General features: G+C 46.6%; 1 protein-coding gene across 6 annotated transcripts in view; it reads right to left on the bottom strand.

Moving 5' to 3' along the window:
- Positions 1 to 204: 204 nt before the first annotated feature.
- KIF1B (kinesin family member 1B) overlaps positions 205 to 16,493 on the bottom strand; it is a 167,999-nt gene continuing 151,710 nt past the window's right edge. For all 6 annotated transcript variants that reach the window (XM_047791712.1, XM_047791713.1, XM_047791716.1 and 3 more), the window contains 11 exons: positions 15,450 to 15,564; positions 14,140 to 14,273; positions 13,294 to 13,355; positions 10,786 to 10,931; positions 10,367 to 10,606; positions 8,668 to 8,739; positions 7,563 to 7,684; positions 5,765 to 5,914; positions 5,247 to 5,439; positions 4,925 to 5,043; positions 205 to 4,440 (listed from right to left, as the gene is read on the bottom strand). In XM_047791712.1, the coding sequence (XP_047647668.1) occupies positions 4,398 to 4,440; positions 4,925 to 5,043; positions 5,247 to 5,439; positions 5,765 to 5,914; positions 7,563 to 7,684; positions 8,668 to 8,739; positions 10,367 to 10,606; positions 10,786 to 10,931; positions 13,294 to 13,355; positions 14,140 to 14,273; positions 15,450 to 15,564 (1,396 nt within the window). In that variant the 3' untranslated portion in view covers positions 205 to 4,397. The remainder of the gene's footprint in view (positions 4,441 to 4,924; positions 5,044 to 5,246; positions 5,440 to 5,764; positions 5,915 to 7,562; positions 7,685 to 8,667; positions 8,740 to 10,366; positions 10,607 to 10,785; positions 10,932 to 13,293; positions 13,356 to 14,139; positions 14,274 to 15,449; positions 15,565 to 16,493) is intronic.

Genomic DNA, 16,493 nt, shown 5'->3' with positions numbered 1-16,493 from the left:
CGGCCTCTGGAGGAAAAAAGACAGATCTCCCAGCTGAAATAGCCCGTTCCAGACTTGGGAGGAGAGTACTTACAAAGAAACAGCAGCACATTAGTTATATAGTAACTGTGGTTTTGAATTATCAGAAAGGAACGTGTAGGTCATAGCATCGTGACATTTGCCCCAGAAAAGGAGTATGTAAGAATAAATGCACATCAAGAGTGCTCTGATGCACTGGCTGTACCTTTATTATGTTTAGCTCGTTCACTAAGAGTTCTGCGATGCAAGGTTACCACACACAGGTAGATAATGTCCGCATTGCACATCTAAGGCTATACAGCAAAAGAACCAGAATTAGTACAAATACGAGAACTATATTTACATACTGTATACTCAAGCTCCAAACATCAGAGAGTATTTACATAATAAAACATGAAAATGAAAACCTGAAATTAATAATGTACATCATTGCTAAATGTGCTCAACTCCTTCGCTGGGGAGAGATCAGTTTGCAAAGTCTTGGTTCAAAAAGGCCACTTATGCTTCATGGTTTTGTTGTAGTGCACGAGGGTGGTGACGAGAGACTCGAAATCTCAACGACAAGTACTTTAGAGCCACAAGTTCTAGGACGACTCGTGAGAAGGCAGATGGACTCCTCAGGTGAATGATGCCAGGGTATATGCTGCATGAAAACAACGAACTCGAAGACATGAAAAAAACACATGACAGCTAGGGTTTGGCAAGAGACCAACCTCAGCTCCAGCTTTCCATCTGAACACAGGCCAGTCTGGCTGTGAGTTTTTAACATGAAATTTGAATCAACTCTAATTTCTTCCTTCAAATGATTAGAGGCTTTCCTAAGATTTTATGGGGCTCCAATACAAGTTTCATAAATGGCCTTTTGAACAACAGCAGCAGATAATCTCTCAGCTGACACTTGCACTTAGTAAGGAAGCACAAATCTATACATTCCCGCTGCGCAGTCAGGGTCTGGGCGAATCATTCACTGGCTGGGGGGACATGGCGGTGCATCAAGTTAGAGTCCTGGTTAAAATACATTCAGCAAACCTTCTGAGAGCAGCAGCAAAATTAGTCTCTTTAAAGAGCAGGTTAACAATCACATTTTAAAAAGGGAATCAAAAGGAAAAATGGAGGACCGAGTCAAACGAGAAACGAACAAGCCCTGATACCGTCCAGGAGAACCGGAGTGGAGCCCGGACGGGGGAAGGCCGAGTACCAACAGGTGCCACACGCTAGGTCACCCTTGCTTTTCCAGTTCAATGTGCAATTAATTACAGCTGCATAAATATACAAATACCTTACAAAATTAAATATCCTTGTAAATTAGATAAGAAGCAGCAGGCGACAAAGTCTTTGCTTTGATACATGTGCCAGGAGAAATCATTTTATTTTAGGTACCAAAAGATCTTCCCCAATTAATCAATGATTTAATTGATTCCTTATCTGAGAAGAGCTGGAAAACCCCACTGAAAATATGAATTGTTGTGTAAGTTCTAGGCAGGCCTGAAGGGAAGAAAAAGTAGTGGTTTCTTGGGAAAAATCATGTCCCTCACCTTCATCACCTTATAAAAATGCACTGGAATTCAAGTGCCTGCCCAGCTGCCAGAGGCAGCCCTTGCCTGCGCCTGTGGCTGTGTGCACGGGCTGGCCGGCCCTGCAGAGCCTGGCCTGAGAGCTGGCTGACCCCCAGGCTGGCGCAGAGACAGGAGGGCATGAGCACTGGTCGGTGGCAGTCGTGAGGCCATGTTCTGCTTTGGCAGGAAAGAGGAGGACGGCGGGGGATGGGGGGGGTACTTTTAACTAGCACTCCTTTTTCCTTCATTTATGTAACAATGTTCCTTCTTTATTTTTAGTTTTCTTTTTGTTTAAAGGAGTGCTTTAGGGGGAAAAAAAAGAAAACAAACAAACAATCCCTCAAAAGGTGCTTTCCTTAAAGGTTTGAGTTCTTTCAACTTTCCTGCCACTATGGCTTCAGCAAAAACCTCATCAATTATTCCTGTCATAAATTTTCTCTGAGAGCTTCGGAGTCTTAAAAGGGAACATCAATCTTGAAACTGTCCCAGCTCCAACCTGAAAACAGGCCCTTTGAGAAAGGGGCCCCATGGGGCTGCCTGTGCTGTGAGCCCCGCAGAGGCCCTGCTTCCTTGCAGGGTCCTCTCCCGGAGATGTTACAAACATCCAGTCGGCCTATTCTCGTACCTGACACCTCCAAAGCAAAGACTTTCCAAGCCACGTCTGTTTAAGTTAGAAGAAAAAAGTCCTTTCAGTGTATTACATGATTTTACTCTCCGTCAGCTCCCCCCCCCACCCTTTTGTCACAGACACGGAGCCTCCTACCAGACTTTGCAACAGCAGCAGCATCTGTGGTTTAATTCTAAAAGTAACCTTCATCTCCCTGACATGAGATTTAATTTTGGCCCAGGAAGCTGTCTCTAGACACAGACCCTGGATCTGAGTGGACACCAGGAGGGCATATGCCATGTCCATTAGACAGGAAACCTCTAACTACATCAAAGTCTCATCTACCACTTAGAAAACCAACAACATTAGAGCTAGTGACCTATGTTTTAAGGAGAGAAAGAAGGTTAAAAAAATTGACTATAGTGTTGTTATTGATCATTTTTCAGATCCGGTCACAACCTCTGATTTCCAGTCTGTCTTCGTGAGGCTCTCCGAGACTCACTCTTCCTCCTCTCTGATGAATGCAGCCAGGTGAGCCCAGCCAGGAAGCCAGAAGCAGGGTCTGGGTGAGGACAAGCCTACTCAGCAACCATTCTGCACAGCCCTTCCCCTCGCTGCCAGAGAGTCAGCAACCTCGAGGCCGAGGACCCTCAGTCCCCACAAAGTGGAGCGAGCAGAAACTTTCCTGGATGCCCGAGGGACGGTCCAACAGAGGTGTGCGCGAGGGGGTGAAGGAGGGCACAGAACACCTCCAAGTCAGGAGCAAAGTGACTGGAGGAAGTGGACGCCTTCTTCCTGGGCCATTCCCGCACAACTTCCTGCAGCTGAGAAAAGCGGCATCTTCTATCACAGCCGCTGCGGGCAGGTGACCCCGTGGTCAGAGAAGGTGACTATGGGTCATGAGCGTCTTTCTTTCTTCTCCGGCTGTATTTCCACACGTGGTGGAGACAACCAAGGTGTGGAGGCCAGGCAGATGCGGAGAACTACGTGTGGGGCCCGGGTTCAGGTGGACCCTCTTCTCTGCCCCAGGTGTCCCTCTGTTTTTAGTGGTGGAAGGAAGTCCGTTACGGTCCTGGGATCCAGAAAGAAAGCCTGCCATGTTTGCTTATTTACGAGCATAGGGAAGACAAGCATCACTGAAAATGACCACTGGATTCAGAGGGAGACTCCAGGTTTACACTTAAGAGCTATTTTTCTTTGATCAAAGGGTGCTACAATCCTCCCAAGGTCACTCCCCAGCATTATCATCATTATCCTGATGACAAGGACCATCACGCTCATCACCAGGATGTGAAACACCCCCTCCCTGTGGGATGTTTGTGTAGGACATCCCGGCACTAATTACAACTGTACCCCTGTCGTCGCTGATGCCAAGAACAGAACTGAGCAACAGAGAAGAGGTTCCTCCCAGTGGAGACCAAAGGCTCAGGGGAGCCCTGCCGGAGGAAGGGCAAGCATCCTACGGACCACCCGCTGGCACGGCCCGCCGCCCAGGCCCACGGTCCTTTCAAATCTGCCGGCAATATCACCGGCTCTTCTCTTCTCACAAGGTCAACAGCAGCCACTGTCCCAAACCTGCTAAACAAAAATTACGTAACTACGTTCTATATAAGCCCCAATTTCAGCGAATTATACCTGTCCCATTTCTAAGCTCATGACAACCGTTTCCCTGGATAGAAAATGCAGGGATTAGCAATGGCAAAAAGAGACAGCAGGAACAAAGCTAAGTTTTTTCCTCTCAGGTTCTAAAAAGAGCAGATGTCTCCTCCTTTAGTCTCTAAACCACCCAAGACAAACATCACAAATAGAGAAAAGAAAAAAGTATTATTTTGCTTTGAAAAACAGAGATATCCATAGACAGCAGTACCGATAGAAGAGGTGGTCATAATGGGGACCAGGCACACAAAAGGAAGCCAAAATACACCACTAAATAATGTGGAGAGTCACTGGATCCCCTCTGGGTTTTGTTTTTTCGTGTTTTTTTTTTTTCCCCTTTTGTTAGGCCACATGCTTCTAACAAGATTCTCAGCACGGGAGAAAGGAAAAGAGTACAGAGCAATGGGGTGGGGACGGGAGCGCTGGATAGAGGGCTGGACGAGGAGGGACAAGCCGCTCAGCCACAGGGTCACACACAAGTGTAACTGTTAAGAATCACAGAAAGAAATGAGAGAAAACACTTTATCTCTCGAAGGCGAGCGAGGGTGCTCGGCAGTCACTCAGTACTTGGGTTGGCTTGGGCATCTGCGGGAGAGTTTTGACCTGTGGGCGACAAAGCGATTGGAGAATCAGAGACAGCAGGACTGGAGAACTGGATCCAGATGTCGTCCGTCCCATCCTGCCCCACAGGCCCAGGTCTCTGGGCCCCTGAACAAACAGGCCAGCCTGGGGTCCTCCTCACGTGGGAACCCAGGCCCACAGGCCCTCACAGGACCTAAGGCTGGACCATACAACTGGATCCTGGGAGACCATGAAGGTTCCCACAGACCACCCCATGGGCCCCGGCTGCAGACGCCTTCAGAACAAAAAGTCCAAGCAGGAGATGCAATGGGTGCAAATGGGACCGTTCGGGACACCAGATGACCCCTTAGGAGAAGCTGCGGTCTCATGGCCACCTTACAACCACATGCGCACTCCTGTCCCTCCTCTGCCTGAAACTGTCTGGAACAAGACTCCTTCGCCTTTTACGCTGATGTCCTGGGAACTAAGAACCAAGGGGAGGAGGGAAACAGGAACAACTTCTTACCGTATTGTGCCAGCAAGGAGTGGGTTAAAGGCATATAACCAGTCATTCATGTCTTTGTCATTGAGAGCCTGCAAAAGGACCCCGCGGTGCTTTGTCCAGACAGCAAAGGTGTTGGGTGTCTGAAAGAGACACAGGAAGATGAGAAAGTTGCTGTGGCTGCTGAACAGTGGGGACCCCCCGCCGTCACAGAGGGAACACAGCACTTCACACTGAAGGCTCAGAGACCAGACACAAAAGAGAGATTCTGCACCACACGACAGAGCTCAGAACTCTCAAGGGAAGGCTGTGCATGGCAGAGAGAAGCAAGAGGGGCGGCACTGACCGTCACCATGGCCTGCTGGTCCTCGCTGTACTCCACCTGCGCTGTGGACAGGTTGATGATGCCCCGCTCCACTGGGTCTTTGTCACTGTTATAGATGAAGACATAGGGGCGACGGACCACGACAAAATGTTTAGCCCAGTTGCTGGAGAGTGGTTCCTTGAAGTGCAGATATCCTTTCTTAGAGACCACGGAGCTAAAAAGGACAGTACAAGAGAGATTAGTTTCCCACAAAAATAAAGTGAACATGAGCTGGGGACCATCCAAATGTTCCCAGGCCAAATGATCGATCTGGCCTAGAATCCCTCTGTTAAAGAAAGCAGTGCAAGAGCACACAGCATCACCACTGCAAGCTGTGCCAGGGGTGATGACACTCCCGGGGCAGGAACCCAACCCAGCTCTTTCACCTCGGATTCCACCGGCATCAGACTTCCATGCAGATCTCCTGCAGCAGAGCTGCAAGTAAGTTCTTGCTCATTTGCCTCTTCATACCTGTCATCCCTAGTCAATAAGGTACTTACCCTGGTCTAATTTCTTCAATATCTGGAACAAGATTGAGAAATTCATTTTTTCCTGCTCGGGCTAAATAGGGCGTTTCCACAGGTGGAATACTCTGAAACTGTTCAAATTCTGGGCAGGGACTTGAGGCCCGGGAATTGGCTTCTGGGGTCCTTGAAAAAAGAGAGGTTAGGAAGAAAGGAGTAACAAGAGCTTCAGTGAGATCACTGCACAACCACCTCACCTGGAGAAGCTAGGAACCTTGGCAGCATCCGTTCAGAGAGCTTAGCTAAGATAAAGCTGGCATCAAAAGGGTAATGCCAAATTCAAATGGTGTCATCCTTCAGCAGCTACAGAAAGCACTGATCATGGATGAACACTGAGTCACTCAGTCTCTCTTCCCATTCTGAAGCCCACTAACAGAGCTGTCTGGAATAAGAACTTCACTCCCTTGTATGTTTCTATTTACCTAGGGCAGTGGTTCTCAGAGTGTAGGCTCTGATGGGTAGCTTCAATTTCACCTGAAAACGTGTTAGAACTTCAAATACTCAGACTCTAACCCAGATCTATGGAATCAGAAACTCTGGATGGAGTTCAGGCGTCTGGGCTTTAACGAGCCTCCCAGGTAACGCTGATGCCATGGAAGTCTGAGGGCCACTGACTGAGGGACTGGCAGAGCAAGTGAACAAATGGGAAAAACCCAGGTTCCTAAGTGACGGTGTGGAGCAGAGTGGCACCACTGTCCGGACCAGCCTCAAACTGCTGTGTGAGAAACATGCTCTGTACTGTTATCTTTGGAGAGCGGCTTAGCCTAATTATTTGTATTTCACTGATTTTCAAAAGCCTATTTCTGGAGTTCCTGCTGTAGTGCAACAGGATCGGTGGCATCTTGGGAGTGCTGGGATGCAGGTTTGATCCCTAGCCCGGCACAGTGGGTTAAGGATCCAGCGTTGTCTAGCTGTGGCCTAGGTTACAGTTGTGGCTTATATCTGATCCCTGGCCTGGGAACTTCGTATGCCACAGGGAAGCCAAAAAAAAAAAAAAAAAGAACTCCAATTAATAAAAGTAGCAGGAATGAGGAAAACACTAAAAAATAAATAAAAATAAAAAGCCCCCTTCTCTCATACTTTACCGTTTCTTGAATTGGGATGCATCTTATAATTGATGGCATGTTACATTTTAGTTGACGGTGCTTTTTCTTTCTTAGTAGCATATAAAAATAATGTCTTGCAGTTGACAGCATCCCTGATTTAATTAAATTACCTGGCTGTGTTATTTTCCCCAGCCCACTGTGTCAGTTTTGGTACAGGAAGACAGACAGCTGGGTGATAACCAGGTGGCTTCTGACAAGTGAGCATAATGGATGGAGACAGGACAGAGGAGATGGATGGTGCATTGCAGAACAGGGATTATAATGATGAATTCATGGAATCCAGACTTGTCTCTATTGTTCTTATCTATATACTTCCTTGTGTCATTAAAACACTTTTTCCAAAGTAATTTCAAAATATTTTCGCCAGGATGGGGCTTCCTCTGTCCGATATAACTGGGGAGAGGATCAGGGGTGTGAATGGAAGAGCAAAGCAAGCACAGAAATGAAGAAGAGGAGTCAATGATTTGATGCATAAAGTTAGGAAGGTATGATGTTAAGAGATGTCAGCAGCATCTCGCAGCCGCTGTGAAACCCAGAAGAAGCTCCATGTTTCCCGTGCTGCCCAGGGGGACGGTGCTGCCCTCAGCTGAGAACCACGGAGCTCGTGGCAAGTTGGCACTTCCCTGGGTTCTTGCATTAGCTTCTCTCAGTGAAGCCTGGGGACTTACTTCTGATCCAAAGAGTTGGCCCTAGTGTCCACGAGAGACGGGCAGGTGGAGGAGGGAGTGAGAGTAGCACTGCTGAAACTGGACACGGAGGATTCCCGTCTGATTGGAGAGATGTCGGATAACTAGAATAAACAGAACACAACAAGTGAGGTTCAGATGAACAAGGCTGCCCCCACAGGAAGACACTGTGACAGCCAGTGACGTCACATTTACACATCTTCTGTTTTAGGGCATTCAAGAAAACAACCCTTACAAATATTCTGCAGCCTAAGTGTCACAGTGGGAATCAAGACATTTACAAAAGAGGCAAGATGCTTTTTATGTTTATAAAATACACTTATATTTTATATGGCTACTGTCTCCTGCTGAATTAAATGACCCTATGTATATGTCCTGAGCACTTAGAACAACAGGCACTGTTTTAAGAATATGGCAGAGGCCCTGCCCTCCTGGAGCTCCCGTTCTAAGTGAAGAGGTGGACCGCAAACACTGTGAGAAGTGCCAGGCAAGGAGCAGTGCTGCAGTGAAAAACAAAGCAGGGAAGGAGGCGAAAACGTTTCAGAGAGCTGCTGGCTGTACACAGGGTGGTTAAGGAAGTTTGCTCCAAAGAGGCAAAATTTGAGCAAAAAACAAAACAGATAAGGAAGTCAGTCATGGGAATATCCGGAAGATTATTCTGGGCCAAGGAGCAGCCAGTGTACACAACCTCAAGGCAAAAAGCTTGGAGGGTCTAGGGAGCAGGAAAAAGGTCAGGAAGAACAGAGCAGAGGGAATGACACGGAAGTTCTTTACAGGGTTCACCTCACTGTCGAAGGAAACAAAATTTCATGCCACCAAGAACCTCAGACTTCTTGTGCTCTGCCATATAATAATAATACATCACCCCCTACAGAATATTCTTCTGGATTCAGGGAAAAGCCAAAATGTTTCCCATCTGGTAATTTCTCTCACAGAAAAACACTCTTATCTTCAGAAGTCAGTGATCTGACTGAAAAGTTAAATAAATACAAGAGCAGGTATGTCATACATTCTCAAACATAACAATGCCCATCTCCAGCCACCTAGAAGCAGCGCAGCTTGAGGACAAGAAATGTGAGCTGCTCACCTTACAGTCACTGATGCTGCCGTGCACCTGGCTAAATTCTCGGTTGAAAGTGTGGGTGAGAAGCTGCAGGCACTAGGGAAAACAAAGGGAAGAGTGTTTTAATGGTTAAACAAAGCCCTGGATTAAAGCAGGAAAGGAAATAACACGCTGAAGATCCACAATGGAGCTCAGGTGCTGCTCAAGTAGCTCTAGAATTAACTAAGGGAGAGCAAGGGAAGCCTGGTACACGCCTAATAAAGACGATAAACTGAATGGATAAAGTCATTCTCAAGACGACAAAAGTAGGCGTTCCCGTCGTAGCGCAGCAGAAGTGAATTGACTAGGAATCATGAGGCTGCAGGTTGGATCCCTGGCCTCGCTCAGTGGGTTAAGGATCCGGCGTTGCTGTGAGCTGTAGGTCGTAGTCAAGGTTCAAATCCCACACTGATGTGCTCTGACGTAGGTTGATGACTACAGCTCTGATTAGACCCCTAGCCTGGGAGCTTCCATGTGCCATGGGCACAGCCCTAGAAAGAAAAAAAAAGGAGTTCCCCTAGCCTGAGAGCTTCCATGTGCCATGGGCACAGCCCTAGAAAGAAAAAAAAAGGAGTTCCCGTTGTGGCTCAGTGGTTAACGAACCAGAGTAGGAACCAGGAGGTTTCGGGTTTGATCCCTGGCCTTGCTCAGTGGATTAAGTATCCAGCATTGCCGTGAGCTGTGGTGTAGGTCACAGATGTGGCTCGGATCCCGCATTGCTGTGGCTGTGGCATAGGCTGGCAGCTACAGCTCCGATCAGACCCCTAGCCTGGGAACCTCCATATGCAGTGGGAGAGGCCCTAGAAAAGGCAAAAAGAGAAAAAAACGAAACTAAACAAAACAAACAAACAAAAAACTACAAAAGTGAACTACTGCAAACACCATAGCTTAGAAGTGCTTAAGAATGCAACAGCATCTCTCTCATCCTTGGTCTGCTCTGGTACTAAAAGGCATGAAGATTTCTGGATTTCTGGATGGACATATGTCCAAAATCAACTAGAAGACACTCTATTAATGAAACTAAACACACGTAAAATTCCACTTATTTCTATATTCTATTGTTAGCCAGTTAGTTGCCCAGACACATGTGCCCAGACACAGCATCCCCTCTGCCGCCCTGCTGCATCCAGGCAACAAGGAGTGCCGACCCTGCCTTCTGAATGTCTCGGTCGTGCCCTCTTCACCCCACCCCGCAACAGTTAACAGACTATCATTTCTCATCTGGATTACTGAAACAAAGGATTATTTCTGCCTCTCTCCTGTCTCTTCACCCCAAACCCAACCTCTGTATTGCTGCCAGAGGAATCTCTCTAAAACACAAATACCTGCGGATACTCTGAGCGATTCCAACCCCCTCTCCTGCATGGACTCCTTAACACCAATCTTGGCTCTCCCGTGGCGCATCCTTCCAAGGCCAGTTTACAAGCACCCCCTGGGGAGAGGCCTCTCCTCTGGCCCTCACGACATTTGAGATCACACCTCTATTATAAGCTTGTCACCCACTCACCTGTAAACTTATTAAGGGTAGAAACTGTCTTATTTATTTCTATATTCACAGCGTTAGCACAGGCCTTGAAACAGAGGCCCTCAAAGAAAGATGAAGATGCAAATGACAGAACAGAAAGACTAGCACCCAGAGCCTCCAGGGAGGGGGTGTCAGCAGAGGCAGAGGAAGGACTCGTACCTTGGTGGCCAGCTCCTTCTCTCGGTCCACCAGGCTTTCAATGTCTGCTGAATCGTAGCCACTGCTCTCGCTGGGTGTGATGGCACTTTCAAAGGTGGTGGTTGAGATCTGAGAGGAGATGCTGGTGGAAGTGCTGAGGGTCCCGCTGCTCAGGCTGGGGGACAACGAGTCGCTCAGGGATTTGGGGATGCTGTCACCAAGTCTTTCACGGAGTAGCAGGAAGTGGCGGGTTTTCTCCACCTAGGAAGATCGACACAGCTGCCTCAGCAAACACAAAGCGCATCAAGATCTTAATTAATTAGCAAAATGTGATGCCTCTACCATGATGGAAAACTGAAAAGCCAGGATCACAGACAGCAAGACTGATGCTTTGGGAATCCTGGCAGAGACTTCACGTGAGCGCCCCCTGCCCTGGGTACCTCGTGCAGGAGCTCCAGCTTCTCTAGCTCCCACTGGTGCTCAAGGATGAGGCTGTCTCCACGGGGCCGCCAGCCTGCTAGGTTCTCTTCTCCCCGCACATATGCCACAGACGTATCCAAGATTTTCCTTCTCCTCCTCTGCATGCCTAAGAGGAAAAAACTCTTTTTTTTTTTTTCAGAGAAAAACCCAAGTCCAATTTTAGCTCAGCGTAAATTAATAGTTCATATACATGGCAAATTGGGTTTAGTCTCAAGATACATGGGATTTTGATTACTAATAAACATCTATCTCTTCTGCCCTAAAGCAACTCTCTGAACTTCTTTTTTGGCCCCACCCACATCATGTGGATGTTCCTGGGCCAGGATCAAACTCGTGCCACAACAGCAATCTGTAGCAGTGACAATGCCAGACACTTAACCACTAGGCTACCAGGGAACTCTCTCCCTGAACTTCTTTTAAAACTGAGTTTTATACTCTTTGATAATTATTAAGCTGGTAATGGAACTTGAGAAAATGCTAGAAAGATTAAACAGTCTATACACTACTGTTTCAAATATACAAAAACACACTCATAAGGAAAAGTAGGCAAGGATCACACACTCACACACGCCTCAAATCTGGTGCCTCAGTTAATTTTTTTTTTTTGTCTTTTTGCTATTTCTTTGGGCCGCTCCTGCGGCTGGTGCCTCAGTTAAGATGGCAGATGACACACTGGTTCAGTTACCATTATTTATCATTAATTTTTAAAAATATTATATGAGGAGTTCCCACCAGGGGTCAGTGGTTAACAAACCTGACTAGAATCCATGAGGATGCAGGTTTGATCCCTGGCCTCACTCTGTGGGTTAAGGATCTGGCGTTGCCATGAGGTGTGGTGTAGATTGCAGACACGGCTGGGATCCAGTGTTGCTGTGGCTGTGGTGTAGGCCAGCAGCTGTAGCTCCAGCTCTTATTTGACCCCTAGCCCGGGAACCTCCATATGCTGCGAGTGTGGCCCTAAAAAGACACACACAAAAAAATTATACGGGGAGTTCCCATTGTGGCTCAGTGGGTTAAAGAGCCAGCGTTGCCGTGAGCTGTGTTGTAGGTCAAGACTTGGCTCAGATCCTGCGTTGCTATGGCTGTGGCATAGGCCGGCAGCTGTAGCTCCAGTTCCAATTTGACCCCTAGCCTGGGAACTTCCATATGCCACAGGTGCAGCCCTAAAATAAATAAATAAATAAATAAATAAATGAAACAAAAATGTTACACTGGTTTCACATTTAAAAGACATGAATTTCTGTTAATTAAAAAACTCCTGGGAGGTCCCGTCGTGGCGCAGTGGTTAACGAATCCGACTAGGAACCAAGAGGTTGCGGGTTCGGTCCCTGCCCTTGCTCAGTGGGTTAACGATCCGGCGTTGCCGTGAGCTGTGGTGTAGGTTGCAGACGCGGCTCGGATCCTGCGTTGCTGTGGCTCTGGCGTAGGCCGGTGGCTACAGCTCCAATTAGACCCCTAGCCTGGGAACCTCCATATGCTGCGGAGCGGCCCAAAGAAATAGCAAAAAGACAAAAAACAAAAAAAACAAAAAAAAAACTCCTGAAGGAACTATCTAGACAGTATAATTAGCTTCTATTGGGACCTGGATTTATACTCAAAGTCTTCTTTTTTTTTTTTTGTCTTTTGTCTTTTTAGGGCCACACGCTTGGCATATGGAGGTTCCCAGGCTAGGGGTCAAATCGGAGCTATAGCTGCCGGCCTATGCCACAGCCACAACAACTCAGGATTGGAGCCAAGTCTGCAACCTACACCACAGCTCATGGCAACACTGGATCCTTAACCCGCTGAGTGAGGCCAGGGATCGAACCCACAACCTCATGGTTCCTAGTCGGGTTCGTTAACCACTGAGCCACGACGGGAGCTCCAAAGTCTTCTTTTCTAATCTCAATCTTACCTGGGGCCTTGATTCCAATACTTTCTCTCAAATTTACATTAAATGTTTTTAAAAAACCCTGATTTTTGTCCATGTTCCAGTTTACCAACACAGAAATGTACGTTGCTACTTAAGGCCATCAGGCTGGAGGAAAAACAGCAGTCCAAGGAGACATGAGGACACAGAACAAGTTCAAGGTAATAATTTGTCCTTCTAGAGCATAGGAAGTTCAAATTCTAGTTTGATGGCACCTGTAAAGTTATACTGTCAAGTTATCTTTGGGGCTAAGGTGGGGAGGGAGATGGTTCTGAAGTTTTCCAAGCCAAATTCATTCTGACACACTCGGATGTTCTAAAGTATCCAGAGCCCAGTAACATTCGGTTTCATCTAGTTTTTACAACTGCATTGCATGTCAGAAACCAAAGAGTGCTGTAACTCAGAAAAAGCTAACTCCTACCACGCCACCAAAGTGGCTTGTAAAATAAAACTGGTTTCTAAAAAATGTTTATCTATCCTTCATGGGTTGGGTAAGTTTTTGATATAATATGCTCTAATTATGCAGAGATCACTACCACCCCCGATCTATAGAGCTTACCTGGACTACCTGTGTCTGCCATTTTGCATAAACTGAGTTCATAAATTCCAGTGACTCGATTGCTGTTTGAATTAAAACAAAAAAAACTGCTTAATTATAGCACAAAAACACAAAAAATCTCAATTCTCTCGACTTAAAGCACTGTCTCCTCTGCTGGGACTACAACCCACCCTCAAATACAATTACAGACACTTCTCATCAGTCACTCTTCCTTTCCTATTCAGAACTTCTGTATATTTTTTTCTAGGAGGAAAAACTTTTGAACATTCTTATTTCAATGGATGAATAAAATGGAATCATAAACTAGATAATTTATAATACAAATGTAAAAATTAAACATTTACCCTTTTTTACCAGAAGAAGGAAGAGATGAGGGAGGTAAAAGTCTGACTAGAATGAAATGATAAACATCAACTTCTGAGAAGTGTGATGAGCAAGGTACTAACTCTCTCAGTTACACCTGATTTTTAAGCTGGTTCTTGATGCACAGGTATTCAGGGTGTTGTTTTCAACGTATGTTTACAGATCTTAAACATAAATCTTAAAAAAAAGAAAATCCCAATGGTAAACTGTTAGAAATAAGAATGACATTTAAAAGAACACTCAGTCCCTGCCGAACTGTTTGAGAAGTGTTGACATGTCATGTTCCTTTCTGCACTACCTCATCTATCTGTCAGCACACGATGAGATGCCAGCATTTAAGTCACTGCACTCTAGGCATCAGTTACCAAAACAGTTTACAGGTTGTGAACGAATCCTGAGAACAGCAGCTACAGATACCCAGAAGACTAGCTGATTCTGTGCAGGGCAATCCAACCAGAAGCTAAACTTGTCTCAAAAACTCACGAGTCTGGTGACTTTGAATAGCCGCTGCCGAAGAGGCTGCGCAGGGAGCGAGGCGGCGAGATCTTGGCGTCCCGGGAGTAGAAGACCATGCACACATCCTTGGTGATGACGGCGGGCTGGATGCAGTGATCCAGCTGAAAGCAGACAGGGTGGGCACGGGTTAAATGCACACTGAGCACCTGTGACCTGTGACCACAGACAGGGTGCTATCATATTTAGAAAGCTGGTCCCACATGTTGGGGTGGAAGACTTCAGCTCTACCAATTATTTCAACAGCAAACTAATACATAGCATCTTTAAGGTCAGGTGGTATTCCTTGCAGATGCATTTATTTTTCTCAAAAAATGTTCAAAGTTTTTCCTGTGATAACGGCTAACATGCCAAGCACTGTTCTAAATCCTTGTCTACAGCCTCTCAACAGCCTTTGAGGTAAATGCTATTTACTGTCACCCCTGTTTAGGAGATGGGGAAACTGAGGCACAGAGAGATGAAGTCACTTGTCCAAGGACATGAGAGCAGTAAGTGGCAGGACAGGAACTCGAGCTCAGAGAGGCTACTTCTCCAGAGTCTGTGCTGCTCACCACTACTAGCCCTGGTCCACAACTACAAAAACAACAGGTGGTTTTTTTTTTGCCAAGCCTGTGGCATGCAGAAGCTCCCAGGCCAGGGATCGAACCCATGCCACAGCAGTGACCTGAACCACTGCAGGGACAAGACCAGATCCTTAACCCACTGTGCCACATGGGAACCCCAAGAGGTAGTTTTCTTAAAATCATACATTCTTTGAAGAATAGATATTAGGCTAGTAAAGCTGAAGCTACAATATAAGTTATGTGGCTTTTTTTTTTTTTTGTCTTTTTGCCATTTTCTTGGGCCGCTCCCGCGGCATACAGAGGTTCCCAGGCTAGGGGTCGAATTGGAGCTGTAGCCGCCAGCCTACGCCGGAGCCACAACAACTCGGGATCCAAGCCACGTCTGCGACCTACACCACAGCTCACGGCAACACTGGATCCTTAACCCACTGAGCAAGGGCAGGGATCGAACCCGCAACCTCATGGTTCCTAGTCGGATTCGTTAACCACTGCGCCACGACGGGAACTCCTATGTGGCTTTTTGATTAACTAGAGATGAGAACAGAATCTAATATAATCAGAAGAGTAAGCAAAGTATACTAAAATAAGTAACTTAACGATATAGAGGGAGCAAGGAAGACAAAAATCAGTCACGTCTTTCCTCCCCACTTCCTGGTGTAACGTGCCCACTGTTCAGGGCTGGCCGTTCATGGCCACTCAGGTTCTGGGTCTTCTCACCTCCAGGTAGGCTGACAAGGTCATGTAGATCTTTTCCCCATAGGGTGTCACCCGGTTCAGAAGGAGGGAGTTGTGGAGAGAGCTATCCCACACGGCCTCGAAACGATAGAAGGTCCTAAGGTCAAAAAGGCAGAGGGAGTCACCCAAAAACAGCTGATGTCATCTTGGTCCAGGTCCTGTCACTGTCAGGAATACTGCAGAATCCTACACCAACCAACGCTTCCAATGTACTGAGCTCTACCAGCAGAGCAGAACCTTCAAGCTCCTGGGAGGGAAAGGTGGGCCCCCTCCTCTTGCCGTGACCATCATCAAGGAATACTTAAGCTCTTGTTACATACGCATATAATATAAATTTTGGACAAGTCTGTTTTCCTACTGCCTATAAACACAGAATAGTGAGATCAATCAAGTGGATAAAGATGAAAGGGATACGTGAGTGTGGACAGAGACTAAAAGAAGACAGACTAAGCAAGCTCCTGTGTCAGTCAGTGAGGAGGGCAGGAAGCAAAGAGTCAGTCATTTGTGGGCTGCAGCCTGCGCATTTCAATCCCGTTCTGCTGAGCTTCAGAAATGTCACAGACACATCTGGAAGATTCATGAAAGAAACCACATAGAGAGCCTTATTTAAAATAAAAGAATGAAGAGGTTATTTGTAGCTGACATTTCAGTAAAAGAGAATGACTTTTAATACCAGAGTCAGCCAATTATTATTTATCAGTTTTCAAATAACTAACTAGAAGCTTTATTATTTAATAAATACTCATAAACTGAGTTGTTTTAGTATCTCTTTTCTCTCCAACTAGTAAAACATTGTAGGCCCTAATTAACATTAAACCTTCCAGTTCAGCAAGTCTCAGCTGAAGCACCATTGTGAGTTCAAATGCAGTGTCACAGATCAGCCCCCAACTCTACCCTCAGCCCTCCCTCCTCAGCCCGGGTGAGACCCGCCCGGGAAGACACGTCACGCGGCCCTGCAGAGTGGGTTTCCCCTCTCCAGCGGCCTCTGCACATGTGACACGGCTTCGGTATACCCTGCTCCCTGTC

The sequence above is a fragment of the Phacochoerus africanus genome, chromosome 8 (assembly GCF_016906955.1).
Source record: "Phacochoerus africanus isolate WHEZ1 chromosome 8, ROS_Pafr_v1, whole genome shotgun sequence".
Taxonomy (NCBI): Eukaryota; Metazoa; Chordata; class Mammalia; order Artiodactyla; family Suidae; genus Phacochoerus; species Phacochoerus africanus.
This window is presented reverse-complemented; position numbering and strand designations above follow the sequence as displayed.